This window comes from Oryctolagus cuniculus, chromosome 13 (genome assembly GCF_964237555.1).
Source record: "Oryctolagus cuniculus chromosome 13, mOryCun1.1, whole genome shotgun sequence".
NCBI classification, from domain to species: Eukaryota; Metazoa; Chordata; class Mammalia; order Lagomorpha; family Leporidae; genus Oryctolagus; species Oryctolagus cuniculus.
The window spans coordinates 62,326,044-62,341,013 of record NC_091444.1 but is presented as its reverse complement, the minus strand read 5'-3'; the positions used below and the strand labels follow the sequence as shown (position 1 = coordinate 62,341,013).

The following is a 14,970-nucleotide window of genomic DNA, read 5'->3' as shown; positions in this document are numbered from 1 at the left end:
TGATACTTCCCACCCTAACATCCCTCTCACCAATGCTCCCTCCCTCCCTCCACCTTCCTTTCTTATTTGTTCCTTTAATTTTTAAAATGATATACTTTCAGTTTATTTTGTAATAATAAGGTTAACCCTTGATTAAGTAAAGAATTCAACAAATAGTAAGAAAATACACTATTCCTCAACAGTAGACAGAAGGGTGATAAACAATAATCAGTTCTCAAAATGTCAATTTCAGTCATATACATTACATTTTTATAGTCTATCAGCTACCATAAGTCAGAGAAAATATGATATTTGTCTTTTTTGGGGACTGCTTTATTTCACCAAGTATAATGATTTCCAGTTGTATTCATTTTGTTGCAAAAGACAGTCTTTCATTCATTTTTATGGCTGAATAGTATTCCATTGTGTGTGTGTGTATACATACATATACATACACCCACACACACACACCACATTTTCTTATCCACTCATAGGTTGTTAGACATCTAGGTTGCTTCCATGTCTTCGCTATTGTGAATTGAGTTGCAAAAAACATGGTGGTGGTATAGATAACTCTTTCATATGTTGATTATATTTAATTTGAGTAAATTACCAGGAGTGAGATTACAGAGTCATATGGTAGACCTATTTTCAGATTTCTCAGGAAGATCCATACTGTCTTGCACAATTTCTGTACTACTTTGCATTCCCACCAACAATGCATTAGGGTACCTTATCCCCCACATACTTGCCAGCATTTATTGTCTTTTGATTTTTGTATGAGACCTATTATAACTGTGGTGAGTTGAAACCTCATTGTGATTTTTATTTGCACTTCCCTGATAGCTAGTGATCCTGAGCATCTTTTCTCTTTTTCCCCAGAATCCTTTTATTTAAGGTATACAAACGTAATGCGTTTCACAAATACAACTTTAGAAACATAGTGACTCTTCCCACTGTACCTGCCCCCCCGACATGAACTTTCACACTCTTCCTCCTTCCTTTCCTATTCCCATTCTTATTTTTACTAAAATTTATTTTCAATTAACTTCATACACATAAGATTAGAACTAAGTAAAGGGTTCAACAAATTGTATTAAATAAAAACTGTTCTTCAATATTCAAGACAAGGGCTATTCAAAGTCATCACATCTCGAAGTATAAATTTCACTTTCACTTTCATAGATTACCTTTTAGGTGCTATATTAGTTATCACACATCAAGGAGAACGTATGGTATTTGTCCTCCTGGGACTGGCTTATTTCACTAAGTATGATGATTTCCTGTTACATCCAATTGGTTGCAAATGACCATGTTTCATTGTTTTTTATTGCTGTGTAGTATTGCGTGGTATACATATCCCATAATTTCTATATCCAGTCTTCAGCTGACGAACTTATAGGTTGATTCCATATCTTAGCTATTGTGAATTGAGCTACAATATACATGGGGGTTCAGATAACTCTTCCATATGCTGATTTCATTTCCCTTTGGTAAATTCCCAGGAGGGAGATGGCTGGGTCATATGGTAGATCTATATTCAGATTTCTGAGGCACCTACATACTTTCTTCTACAGTAGTTGTACTAGTTTACATTCCCACCACCAGTAGATTAGGATACCTTTTTCCCCACATCCTCTCCAGCATTTGTTGTTTGTTGATTTCCGAATCAAAGCCATTCTAACCGGGGTGAGGTGAAACTTCATTATGGCTTTGATTTATATTTCCCTGACGGTTAATGATGCTGAACATTTTTTCATGTGTCTGATGACCACTTGAATTTCCTCTTTTGAAAAATGTCTGTTTAAGTCCTTGGCCTATCTCTTAACTGCGTTGTTTTGCTGCTGTTGAGTTTCTTGAGCTCTTTATGTATTCTATTTATTAATCCTTTATTTGTTGCATTGTTTGCTAATAGTGCTTCTTCGTTTTCCTGAGTGTTTCTTTTGCAGTGCAGAAACTTCTCCCGTTTATCAATTTTTGCTTTGATTGTCTGTGCCTCTAGGGTCTTTTCAAAGAACTCTTTGCCTGTGCCAACGTTGTGCAGGGTTTCTGCAATGTTCTCTAACAGTTTGGTGGTACTGGGTTAGAGACTTAGTTCTTTAATCCATTTTGAGTGAATTTTTGTGTAAGGTGTAAGGTAGGGGTCTTGCTTCATATTTATGCATGTGGAGATCCAGTTTTTCCATCACCATTTGCTGAAGAGACTGAGTTCTATGTGCTCCCTGTACTTGGTCATCCATTTCCTTCTCCACATTAGGGAAGTTTTCTGTAATTACTTCACTGAAAAGGCCTTCTAATCCATTTTCTCCTTCCATACCTTCAGGAACTCCTACGATCCATATGTTTGTTAGGTTGTTTGATAGTATCCCATACATATCCAGCTCTGTTTTATAGTTTTCTAATTTCTTCTTCTTCTTTTTTTTTTTTTTTGGTCTGACTGTAAAATTTTCAGAGATTTGTCTTCTAACTTGGATATTCTCTCTTCTGCCTCACCAAGTCTGTTGTTAAGGCTTTCCACTGCAATTTTTATTTAATCTATTGAATTTTTATTTCTAATATTTCACTTTGATTTCTCTTTAAAAATCTCAGTTTCTTGGGGAAAGTTTTCATTCATGTCATGAATGGAATTCTTTAATTCATGGATTTGCTTCTGATGACCTCTAAACCTCTAAGTAATCCCATGATCAGTTTTTTGAATTCCACGTCTGGCATTTCTTCAATCTCTCCATCTTCACATTCTAGTGTAAAGTGTTTTTGTTTTCTTTTGGGGTCATCATGTTGTCTTCTTTATTCTTATTCTTGAATTGCTGTGTTTATTTTTAGGTATTTGTGGAGATACTTGTTTTGTTTTTTTTTTTTTTTCTTTGATAGCTTCTATCTTTGAACTACACCTCTGTGTCTTAGTGGATTGTCTGCTCTTTCCTTGACTATCTAGAGGCCTGTTCTGGGTATGGTCAAGGAGCTCTGAGTCTTTTTTTTTTAAATCAGAGTGGAGGTTTAATCAGCTCTGTTGGCATAGTCTTACTCTCACCTCCTCTCCTCCAAGGAGACCAATGCTTGCATGCTAGCCCTACTAGGAACATTATCCATTGGCACTACCATAAGAACCATACAAAGGATCTGCGCAGTTCTCTGTGTGAGCATGGATCCTGTAGCAATGACACTCACTAGGGAATCGGTCGGCCCCAAGCATGTGGAGCTGCCCATAGTGACTGCCCAATAATCCAGAAAACTGCACCCTCCCATCCAGCGACACTGTCTCACAGTCCTGGCACACAAGGCACCCGTAGTCAAGAGCACCCAGCCCCTACCAATTCTTCCAGCAATCGGGCATCTCCTCTCAGCTGGTTGTTGGGTGCATTGACACAAGCTGGCATAGCTATTGTGTATATCCAAAATGGTGCCTGCCCCCTCTCCACTGGTTATAGGATGCTGGTGCTGGCTGGTCAGGGAGAGAGGAATGTGCCCCCTTTGTTTTCCTCCAGGTTGGCAAGTACACTGTCACCCATGCAACTGCAGGCGGGACTCACACCAGGCTCTTCCACAGCTTTATCACCAGTGCCTTGGGCTGCTGCAGTCCTGTCTCAACCTCACTCTCCAAAGCTGCTGTTGAGGCTCTCAGCTGCCAGGGTCCTGAATGGTGTGTGCCCAAACCTTCCACATAGATCCACAGTGCCCCTGTAATTTGCATGGAGTTTCCTCTGCTGTTTTCTCCCTAACTCTTCCCTGAGATTGCACTCTCTTCACTTTTTTTAAAAAACTATCTTCCCCTAGACTAGAGCAGTAAGCTCCCTCCCTGTTCCTCTATCTTGCAATCCTCTGTGCATCTTTTTCATGTGTATATTGACTATTTGAATTTCCTCTTTTGAAAAATGCCTGTTCAAATTCTTTGCCCATTTCTTTAAATTTTTAATAAAATCTCTTAATGTTTCCATTTCCTGTATTACAACAGTGCATTATTTCCATCGACTTTACAAAGCATTACATAAAGTACAATATTTTGACTACTACCATAAAAATATCTTAGTACAAAAAGTAGAGTCCCTCCAAACACAGGAGCAGTCTCTTAAATTTCAAAGGAACATTTCTGTTAAAGCTCAAAGGAGTTGTATTGGGTAATTTGGAATTTCCTGATTTTTAACACTTGACATCCTAAAACTTGGAGTTATCTACACTTTACCTCAGTTAGTATGACTGGTTAGGACTGACTGTTACACCATCAAGTCAGCACATTTGTAGATTAGCATTTCCGATTAAGATACATGATTTTTTGTTAAAGATTTAAGTATTTTATAAAGCAATTATAGAAACAAGTACATACTCTTGCTTTATCATGTTTGAATTTAAAATTATTGCTTGGAGTTGCTAATAACTCCCATTAAACATTAGTTTAAAAAAAAATGAGTGTCAGGCTGAAAATGAGATTTACAAAGATGTGGACTCACCACCAGTGGTGGTTGCACACAGCCATAAGCCAGCGATCCACTAGTGTCATGTCGCTCTGCTGTCATCTCTCACTTGACATCCTGGGGACTCTGCCCAGTGGGTCACAGAGCTGCACATGGAAAAGCTGACATATTTCTCCTGGTACAATGAAATCCATTAACATGAAAATAGGTTCATCAACTATCAACATAACTTACTTTTCAAAACTGTTTAAAAGAATGTATTTATTTGAATCAAACCAGATTTAAATATATTTTATAATATTTTAAGTCTATACTATTTAAAGGAACAACTTCATATAAATGCGTGTAATCATCTTTACAGATTGAAATTACAACACAACACTTTGAAATATACTCCAGTTTAGATTATGCATGCAGTAAGTTGTATCTTAAAGACATTCATATTTAAATATATTTTATAGTAAGAAAAGATTGGATTTTAAACATCTCCAATATCCATATATATTTAAAAACTAGCAAGAAGAGGATAATTTCTAAAACCAACCAGCAAAGCAGTTCTGAAAGTACATGTAGCTATGCGTTTTCTTAAGTAAAATACTAATTAATATGCTAGTAGTAAACTGAGGGATAGTTTATAGGTTATTAACTATTTCTACCCAAGTATAAATTAAGATAAGAGTATAAGAGTATATTCCTTCAGGGATATAGGGAGGATAGAAAAAAATTTTAATGGGGAAATGATATTATACAAACCATATACAGAAATATATTTTTTCAAATGTATCATCAAATGTGTTTAGTGGATTTGCTTATGCCAAGTACAATAGTTTATTGTAAAACAGAGAAAATTAGGCATACCACATGGTACTGTTGTAACATACTTTTCTTGGTGCTAGACACACAGAGTACCGCAGAGTTACTATAGTACTGGGAGTTACGGTTCCTACGTATTGCTAGATTTATGCACTCAGTGCTGCTGGCCTCTCTACAGTTACCTCTGGCCCTAGAGGGAACTGTGATGACATTCACTGTCCTTTGTATTCTTAGCTTTCACTTTGGGTTCCCTGATGCAGCAATGGAAACTCTTCCTCCTGATCTCTCTGATATCCAGTGCCCTCCTTGCTGGCCAAACAGCAGGAATGGAGCAGATTCTGATTATTTTAAAGATTACCCTTCTGGAGCGTGAATGTTTGTGTCCCTCCAAAATTCATTGATTGAAATCCTGACCCCTAAGGTGATGGTGCTGGGGGATGGGACGGAGCCCTGATGAATGGCATCAGTGCCTTTATAAAAGAAGCCCCAGAGAGACCTCTTGTCCATTCCGCTGTGTGATGATGCAACAAGAAGTTACCATCTATGAAACAGAAAGTAGTCACTTAGCAGGCACTGATTCTGCCAGTGCCTTGATCTTAGACTTCTCAAGCTTTGGAACTGTGAGAAATAAATACACATTGTTGATGAGCTACTCAGTTTGTGGTATGCTGGTACAGCAGCCTGAATGGGTTAAAACAACACTTCAGTGTGCCTAAATTGTAATCAAGCATGTTAGGCCTCTTATCCCTGATTTCACATAGCATGGCATTTTGGTATATATTAGAGACTAAGTAAAGGTTTGCCAAAGGCAAATCATTTCCTTTGTTAAGCAGGCCTCAGTACATAGCTGCAGAATTTGAGTGGAGCTCAACATGAAACCTTTGGCCTGTGAAATAAAACTCTGTAGGCTAAATTGCAGTGAAATAACTTGGTACTTTTGGAGTGATGTATATGCATTGTGTGATAGAGGGGTCCCATAAGGGTCCACAGTGGGTCCTTCAGATAGTCTCAGCTGTGCTTCAGGGGGGCAGAGGGTTGGGACTGCAAGTGACATGAATGAGAATAGATGGGCACTCTCAGAACTAATAAGCCATCTCTTGCAATGCAGCAACCAGTCAGGGAGCCAAGTCTCAGCAGTGTCCCAGGCCAGAAGATGAGGGTCTGGTGGCTTCACGTAGGGTTCACTTTATTTCTAGGCAGAAAAGTAAAGCAAAAGAAGGCTTGGCTGGAGGTGCATGCTTAATGTGGTTCCTGAGGCAAACACCAAGATCACCTTCCTTCTCTTCCTTGAAGAGAAGAAGAGAACATGCTTCCTGCTGTAGAAATCATGGCCAGTTAGTTATGTGACCTGAGTCTCAGTATCAGTTGAATTGTGTTCCCCAGAAAGACATGTGAGACCTGACCCCTAGGACCACAGAGTGTGATCTTCCCTGAAAATAGAGTTGATGCAGATGTAGTTAAGATGTGGCCATACTGCAGTGAGGTAGACACCACCCAACAGGATTAGTATCTTCCTAAGAGAAAACAGAGACATAGGAAGAAGATCCCAAGTGACAAGAAAGGCAGATCTTGGAGTGTTGCTACATAAGCCAAGGAATGCCAAAGGTTGATGACCACCATCAGAGGGGGCGGGGGAGAGCGTCTGCTATAAGCTTTCAGAGCAAGTATGGTCCTGCCAGACCCTGAGTTGGACTTCAGATCTCCAGAACTGGGAGAGAATGAGTTTCTGTTGCATTCAAACACCAGTTATTGATGCTTTGTTGTGGAAACCCTAGAAAGTGACTTTGGTGTGTTAAAGAGAAGGGCTCTGCTCCTGCATGTGGGAGATCTGGCTGTGTCCCTTGGACCTACTGCAGCTTCCATGCAGATTGCAGTCTCCGTATTGGCCATGGTAAGCAGCCACTTAAGGCATTCAGATTCTGCTATAGCTAAGAATTCCTCTTCTGGGATCTGTAACTCTTCCCTGGATGTGACTTTGCTGGAAAGGCTGGAGGCTGAGGAACTTATATGTGTCACTTCTAGGAGAAAGAAACTGCTCTACTCTCAGAAAATCTGCCTGAATCTCCTGTCCCCTCGGATCTTCCCCCATCCATAGCCGCAAGGAGCCCGGATGCATAGCTTCATTGTCATAAGACTTAGAGGTTAAGTCCGTGGTATAAATCACTTCCCCTCTTTCCTAATATCCTGAAGGGAATGCTTATGCATACAGTGTTATATGTTCCTCTGGGAATATAGGTTCTGAGAAGGAAGTGTGCCACTGGAATATAGTCTCATCATTAACATTAAATATCTGAAGACAGAACAGTTTAGTTCATTAAATATGTGCATATAAGTCTGTCATTTTAAAGAGAATGGACTTTGGACAGAAATTTATTCAAATAACCTTGCAGTGAATGGACTATATGCTGCTTTTGATGGTTTGTAAATGCATTTGAGGCAGCAATAATGAAGGCTTCACAGAGGATTCTGCTACATTATGCTGAAAACAATTGGTCAAATTCAGCTCTTCAAATGTGTTTTTAGAGTTAGCATTGGTCTGAGGGACACAGTTAACCACTCAAGGTTGCATTTCAGTAAAGCCAGAATAATCATTTCTTGAATAAAGAACTATCTGATTTTGCAAAGCCAAGAAAATATTAAATCCTTATTAAGTAATGAAGGAGGGATTGAAGAAGTAAAGGCCTGTAAAGGGGGGAAGGAATGAATAGAAAGCATGGGTCACCAAAGGCACAAGCAATCAAAGCCAGAATTAACAATTGGGATTACATCAAATTGAGAAGTTTCTATGCTACAAAAGAAATAGGAAAGTAAAGAGGCAACCGACAGAATGGGAAAAAAATATTTGCAAATTATGCAACCGATAAAGGTTTGATAACCAGAATCTACAAAGAGCTCAAGAAACTCCACAACAACAATACAAATAACCCACTTAAGAGATGGGCCAAGGACCTAAATAGACATTTTTTCTTTTTATTTTTTTTTCTTTTTTTGACAGGCAGAATTAGAGACAGAGAGAAAGGTCTTCCTTTTTCCGTTGGTTCACCCCCCAAGTGGCCGCTATAGCCGGTGTGCTGTGGCGATCCGAAGCCAGGAGCCAGTTGCTTCCTCCTGGTCGCCCATGCGGGTGTAGGGCCCAAGGACCTGGGCTATCCTCCACTGCACTCCCAGGTCGCAGCAGAGAGCTGGACTGGAAGAGGAGCAACCGGGACAGAATCCAGTGCCCCAGCTGGGACTAGAACCTGGGGTGCTGGCGCTGCAGGTGGAAGATTAACCTAGTGAGCCGTGGCGCCAGCCCTAAATAGACATTTTTCAAAAGAGGAAATCCAAATGGCCAACAGATATATGAAAAAATGTTCAGAATTACTAGCCATCAGGGAAATGCAAGTCAAAACCACAATGAGGTTTCAGCTCACCCTGGTTAGAATGGCTTACATACAAAAATCAACTAACAACAGATGCTGGTGAGGATGTGGGGAAAATGTGACACTGATCCACTGTTGGTGGGAATGCAAACTGGTAAAGCCACTATGGAAGACAGATGGAGGTTGCTCAGAAACCTGAATATAGCCCTACCACATGACCCAGACATCCCACTCCTTGGAATTTACCCAAAGGAAAATAAAGTGGGAAATAAAAGAGCTGTCTGCACCTCAATATTTATTGCAGCTCAATTCACAATAGCTAAGACCTAGAACCAACGCAAATGCCCTTCAACAGTAGACTGGATAAAGAAATTATAGGATATGTACTCTATAGAATACTATACAGCAGTAAAAAATGAAATCTGGTCATTTGCAACACAATGGAGGAATCTGGAAAACATCATACTGAGTGAATTAAGCCAGTCCCACAGGGGCAAATATCACATGTTCTCCCTGATCAGTGCCAACTAACTGAGCACCTAAAAGGATATTGGTTGAAGTGAAATGGACAATATGAGAAACAATGACTTGATCAGCCCTTGTCCTGACTGTTGAGGAACAACTTACTATTTTATTCCTTTTAGTATTTTTTTGTTCTACTTAATACCACTGATAGAACTCTTTAATTAGTACACATTTATTCTTAGGCATTTAAAATTAACTGAACAGTGATCCCTGTTAAATATAAGAGTGGGAATAAGAAAGGGAGGAGATGTACAATTCGGCACATGCTGACTCGGACTTACCCCTAATGGTAGAGCTAGAAACATACCAGGGAATTCCAATTCAATCCCATCAAGATGACATGTACCAATGCCATCTTACTCGTTAAAGTGATCAGTTTTGAGTTCATAATTGATCAAAAAGATAGGATTAAGTGTCAAAGTGATTACATAAATAAGTCCAATGTCTGCAAATAATAATTGATAGAATTAAAAAGAAGAGAATGATCTGACATGGGAAGCAGGATACACAGCAGACTCATAGAATGGCAAATGCCCTAAATAGCACTCTGGTCTCAGAATCAGCCTTAAGGCATTTGGATCTGGCTGAAGAGCCCATGAGAATATTTTAGGCATGGAAAACCAACACACTCTGGCAAAAAAAAAAGAGGACCTAAATGAAAGATCTCTGCAAGTGAGATCCCAGTGGAAAGAACAGGCCATCAAAGAAGGAGGTACCTTTCTCTGAAGGGAGGAGACAACTTCCACTTTTACTATGGCCTTGTCTAAAGAAGATCAGAGTTTGTGAACTCAAGAGGCTTCCGTAGCCTTGGCAACTCATGACAAGAGCCTTGTGTGATTTCTGACACCATAAATAAGAGTATCAATTGTCAAATCAACAATGGGATTCACTGTGCACCTACTCCACATGTAGGATCTCTGTCCTTAAGGTGTTGTACTATGTGAATTAATGGCAAAACTATTCAGACAGTACTATATACTTTGTGTTCCTGTGTGGGTGCAATCTGTTGAAATCTTTACTTAGTATATACTAAGTTCATCTTCTGTATATAAAGATAATTAAAAATGAATCTTGATGAAGAATGGGGTGGGAGAGGGAGTGGGAGATGGGATGGTTGGGGGTGGGAGGAAGGTTATGGGGGAACAAAGCCACTAGAATCTGAAAGTTGTACTTTGGAAATTTATATTTATTAATAAAAGTTGAAAAAGCATGGGTCTAATTTTTTCAGAAAGTTAAAATGCAAAACAAAGTTGACCTTTTCATTGATGGCAAAATTATTTTAAGATGATTCCAAAAGAAAAAGAGTATGGTGCCCCTGCCTCACCATCTATGTGATAAATGACAGCCAGGGCTGTAATGTAGATCTGAGTGACTTGAGAAGTCCTGGTCTTGTCACTGTGTACACAATCCCTTCCACAACTAGAGAAAATCTCTTCTTGTCTCCTTTGTATTTTTTCTTTTGGGGAACAGATCAGTGCCTTGAGGCTACTCCTTGCATCAACCTAAATTAAGTATTTGGCTGTCCTGATTGTGGGTTGATAACAAGCAATGAGTTTTGCTGCTGCTGGATGACTGGTTGTCAGTGCAGGAACTTGAAGCATAGGCTGACGGGCTCTCCTTGAACTCCTAGGGGCCGAGGTGACATACATGAACATGACCGCATACAACAAGGGCCGGCTGCAGTCCTCCTTCTGGATTGTGGACAAACAGCACGTTTATATCGGCAGTGCCGGTTTGGACTGGCAGTCTCTGGGACAGGTAATCTTTCCACGTTGTCTAAATTCCAAGTTCGGTTAGCATCAAAACTGGGGCTCAGCCACCTGTGCTACAGTTGAGGGAAAGAAAATCTTCAACATTTATTAATTTTAAGTGTGTAGGTTTAAGTGACTCCCTTTTGTTTAATGTTAAAATGATAAACTTTTCCTTGTCCTTTTAACAAAAGGGAAAGGACAAAACAGAACTAAAAAAACCTGCCTTTGCTTCCATGCTTTTGTAATTCAAATGCTGCTCCCACATTCTTTAGAGCAAGTTGATATGTAATTCACACTCCTCAAAGTTAAATTTTCAGGATGACATCCAAAGATGATGTGCCTAGCTTCCCTTCATATAAAAATCCCAGAGGTGTACAACAATCAGTGAAGTGGGAAAACACTGGGAACCCTTCCTGGATTTCACAACACTAAGGCTCCTTTCCTAAAACCAGTCAGCCCCTTGTGATTCCTTTAATGTCTCTCTCAGTAGGAACTGAAGAGTTATAACCTCTTCATTATGACGCTGAAGGGGCATCTCATCTGTCTAGGAGCTGATCTGGTCTCCTGCTTGTTTGTTCTCAGGTGCTAAGCCACACAGTGAGAAAGAATAAACACGGTGTATATTTTAGGTTTCCCTCCTTTAGCCCCAATATACTTACAAGGTCATGCTTTAAAAACCTAGATGGATGAACATGCTATTTCTTAGGTCTGTAGCACATGTAATGCAGGGATTCAAAATAAACTTAATTCATGATCCAATGTAAATTCACATAAGAAAACATGAAAAAGCGCTGCATACTCTGATCATCTTCTTGAAGTGAAGGCAGATGGAGAATCCTGCTCACCCTTTGCCCTGGAGGAAGAGAGATCTGGGCTGCTTAGAGAAAAGCATCAGGCTTAAATAAAACGGGTAAGTTGGTGGGACTCTAGGGTTTCAATGATTTTAGCCTTTTGGGCTTCTTTTGTGGAAATCTGCATTCTACTGTCTGTTGTGAATTTAATAGCGGGTTAAATTCCCTGGGGTCAGGAAACTGGGACATGTAGTAGAAGAACTCTGTACCTGCTGAAAGGCTGTTCCTTTATGTGCAATTTGTGTGTCAGGTGTGATGCTAATGGCTTTGTATAGATTTTTTTCATTTGTCATAACAATCTAAAGATAGATGTTATTTCTCTACTTTCCTAATAAGGTAGGAGTAAAAACAAAACAGATCTCATTGCTACTGGGGAAAAAAAAAACTCTTTAATCTGTGTAAGACTCAAGCATTTAGAGGTGGTTCTCATATTCCTTAGATTGACAGTTAAGTAGGTGGAGTCTAGATGTTTTAGACTAGTGATTTGGGACTCAGATATAATTCCAGCAATCCAAGATTTAGATGTAAATCATTCCAAAGTCACCAGTATCTCATGTTTCTGCTGCTAAACCAAACTCTTAAAAACTGAAACCAGCCTCATTCTTGTTCTCTTACCATGCTTCTCAGCTTTCCTCTCGAAAGAGAGATCTTTGATAGAGGTGGAGGGAGAAATAAGCTAGGGAGTAGGCAGGATTGAAAACTCTTGTTTGTGTACATTTAGCACCCTATCGGCTTCCCTGCCTCTGTATGTCAGCTGCTGGCCTCCTCAGGACCTCTCTGGGGGCAGCACCCCCCCCTTCTCTGCCTCAACACTCTTGTGCACTAATACTATCTGCTATCGGGAGCCCCTTTGCCACAGCCCTGAGTATTTGGGATCGTGTTATTAGTCACCCACCTTAAATTAATGTGCCTTTCAAGTGTACTCGATTACGTGAGACTTGGTGTGACTTTGTGCAAAGTTGTATGCAAAGCTAACAATTACACGAAGAATTATATTTTCCAAGTGACAGATTGAGCCAGTGTCATCAGGTTTATATTTTGTAAGATTTTCCAGTGAAATCCACAATCCTTGCTGTCAATTGTTGTCTCAAATCTATGGTAAGTAGGAAAAAAGATAAAACTGGTAATAATAACAGCTCCAGTGAACGAGGTCTTTATACTGGTCATTCCTCTAAGCATGTAAAGAGCCTGAACTATAAATTATTCAAAACTCACAACAACCTTTCTTGTAAACAGTACTGTCACTTTATTTAACAAAGAAATATGCTAAATAGACACAGCTCAGTTATGTATCCAAGGTCACCTTCCAGGAAGTAGTGATGCTAGAATTCAAGCCCAGGCCATCTAGTTCGCAATCCCTCACTCTTATTTCACTGTCACTATTTTAAATTTTTATTTATCTGTTTTGCTTTTAAGAGTTATTTGTTTATTTAAAAGGTAGTGTTAAAACTTTCTTCTGCTCTTTTGCTGGTTTGCTCCCCAAATGGCCACAGGCTAAAGCAAGGAGCCTGCAAATGCATCTGGTTTTCCTACATGGCTATTGGGCTCAAGCACCTGGACCATCCTCTGCTTCCTTCTCAGGCACACCAACAGGGAGCTGTATTGAAAGCAGAGCAGCATGGACCCAAACAGGTGCCCTCATGGGAGACTAGCAGTGTAGGCACAGCTCAACCTGCTGTGCCACAATGCGAGTTTCTATTTATTTATAAGAAAGGCAAACAGAAATAGAGGGGTAGAGAGAAAGATCTTCCATCTGCTAGTTCCCTCAACTAATACCTGTGACAGCTGGGAGCTGAAATTAGGAGCTGGGACCTCAGTCCAGGTCTCCCACGTGAGTGGCAGGGGCCCCGCTACTTGAGCCATCACTGCTGCTTCCCAAGGTCTGAAGTAGCATGAAAATGGAGTCAGGAGCCAGGGACTGAATCCAACATTCTGATGTGGGACATGGGTATCCTAATCCCAGGCTAAACCCACTTCCAGTAATTTTTGAAATGAATTATATAGGAAGAATCATTGGCTTTTTTGATAACTTACAGGTTTCCTCTCTCTCCTTTTTAACTTTAAGAACAACTAATGTTTATACCTTTCCAGTTGCAAACCCGGGATGATATGGTGGCAGTGGAATGACACCCACTGTTGCTTAATACTTGATTTCTGCAAACACACTTGATCTCTAAGTGACTCAAAGACTAGGAAATCAATGTGTATTGCCTTCATACCCCTTGCATCCTCCAATCCATAAGGTGCTCCCCCTGGAATTCTTGGCCACAGGGAGTCCTGCAGGAAGAAAGTGAACCACCACAGGCCTTCTACATGGGCTTGGATTTTTGACTCTCAATAGCTCCTAAAAACAGCATGGGGGAATGAACAACACAGCTCTTAACAAAGCAAACAAAAGACTAAGCAGTGTATGAAGCTGAAAGCAAAAGGCACAGCAGTCTTCCAACCATAGGGCTCTGGAGGTGTGACACAATAAAGAGAAGCTTGGGAAAGAAAAGGTGAAAAACATGTTTTTCAAAAAAGTTACATTTATAATGTTTTGAACAAACTCACTCAAGTGAACCATTGGGCTGGAGTTGAAGGTCAGGTTCCATATGTTCATTGGTCACAAGAATCCGACATCTCTAGGGTGAGGAGATTTTTAAATAGTGTACTTCAATGTAATTAGAATGAATAAGAACAGGCCTATTTAAATCCTGTTAATGTGTATTTTAATCTTAGCCTACCTATATTGTGAAAAGAGCTGAAAGTTAAATATTAAAATAAGCCAGCTCTTGGTGTGCCTCAGCATGCGAGTCCATAGCTGGTAATAGTAGGGCTCTGTTTCCTTAGCGACAAACTGGACAACTGGCAAATCAAGGCTTAGTCTCATGTGGTAAAGATAATTAACAGCTACTTATTGCACATTTACTATACTCAGAGAACTGAAAAAAAAAAAAAGGCATAAACCCATAAAAATTATGTAGTCCTGTTTGCAAACACAATTTTCAATCATTATTTAAAGTGAACATGACCAGGCAAGACATGTGCCCTACAGCATTAGAGAAATAATTTGGGGACCCAGGCAAAAATGAAAAATGAAGCCTCTTTTTAAAAATTTATAAAATATTTAAACATGGTAACAGGAAAGCATGAAGCCAAACACAGAGCCTTCTGAACTTGCAGCCCTGCCCTTGAAGGCAGCCTTGGTATGTAATTAGGGAAGATCACAATAAATACACAGACAACCCCATAGGGCTTGGGAAGAGGAAAATTCCTGCAGACTAAAGAGCAAAGGCCA

The 14,970-nt window shown here is 39.8% G+C and overlaps 1 protein-coding gene across 8 annotated transcripts in view; it reads left to right on the top strand.

The window, feature by feature from the left end:
• The window catches only part of PLD5 (phospholipase D family member 5), a 415,385-nt gene that overhangs the window by 266,739 nt on the left and 133,676 nt on the right, over nucleotides 1-14,970 (top strand). For all 8 annotated transcript variants that reach the window (XM_051820761.2, XM_070055590.1, XM_070055589.1 and 5 more), the window contains one exon: nucleotides 10,719-10,846. In XM_051820761.2, coding sequence (XP_051676721.1) covers nucleotides 10,719-10,846 — 128 coding nt within the window. The remainder of the gene's footprint in view (nucleotides 1-10,718; nucleotides 10,847-14,970) is intronic.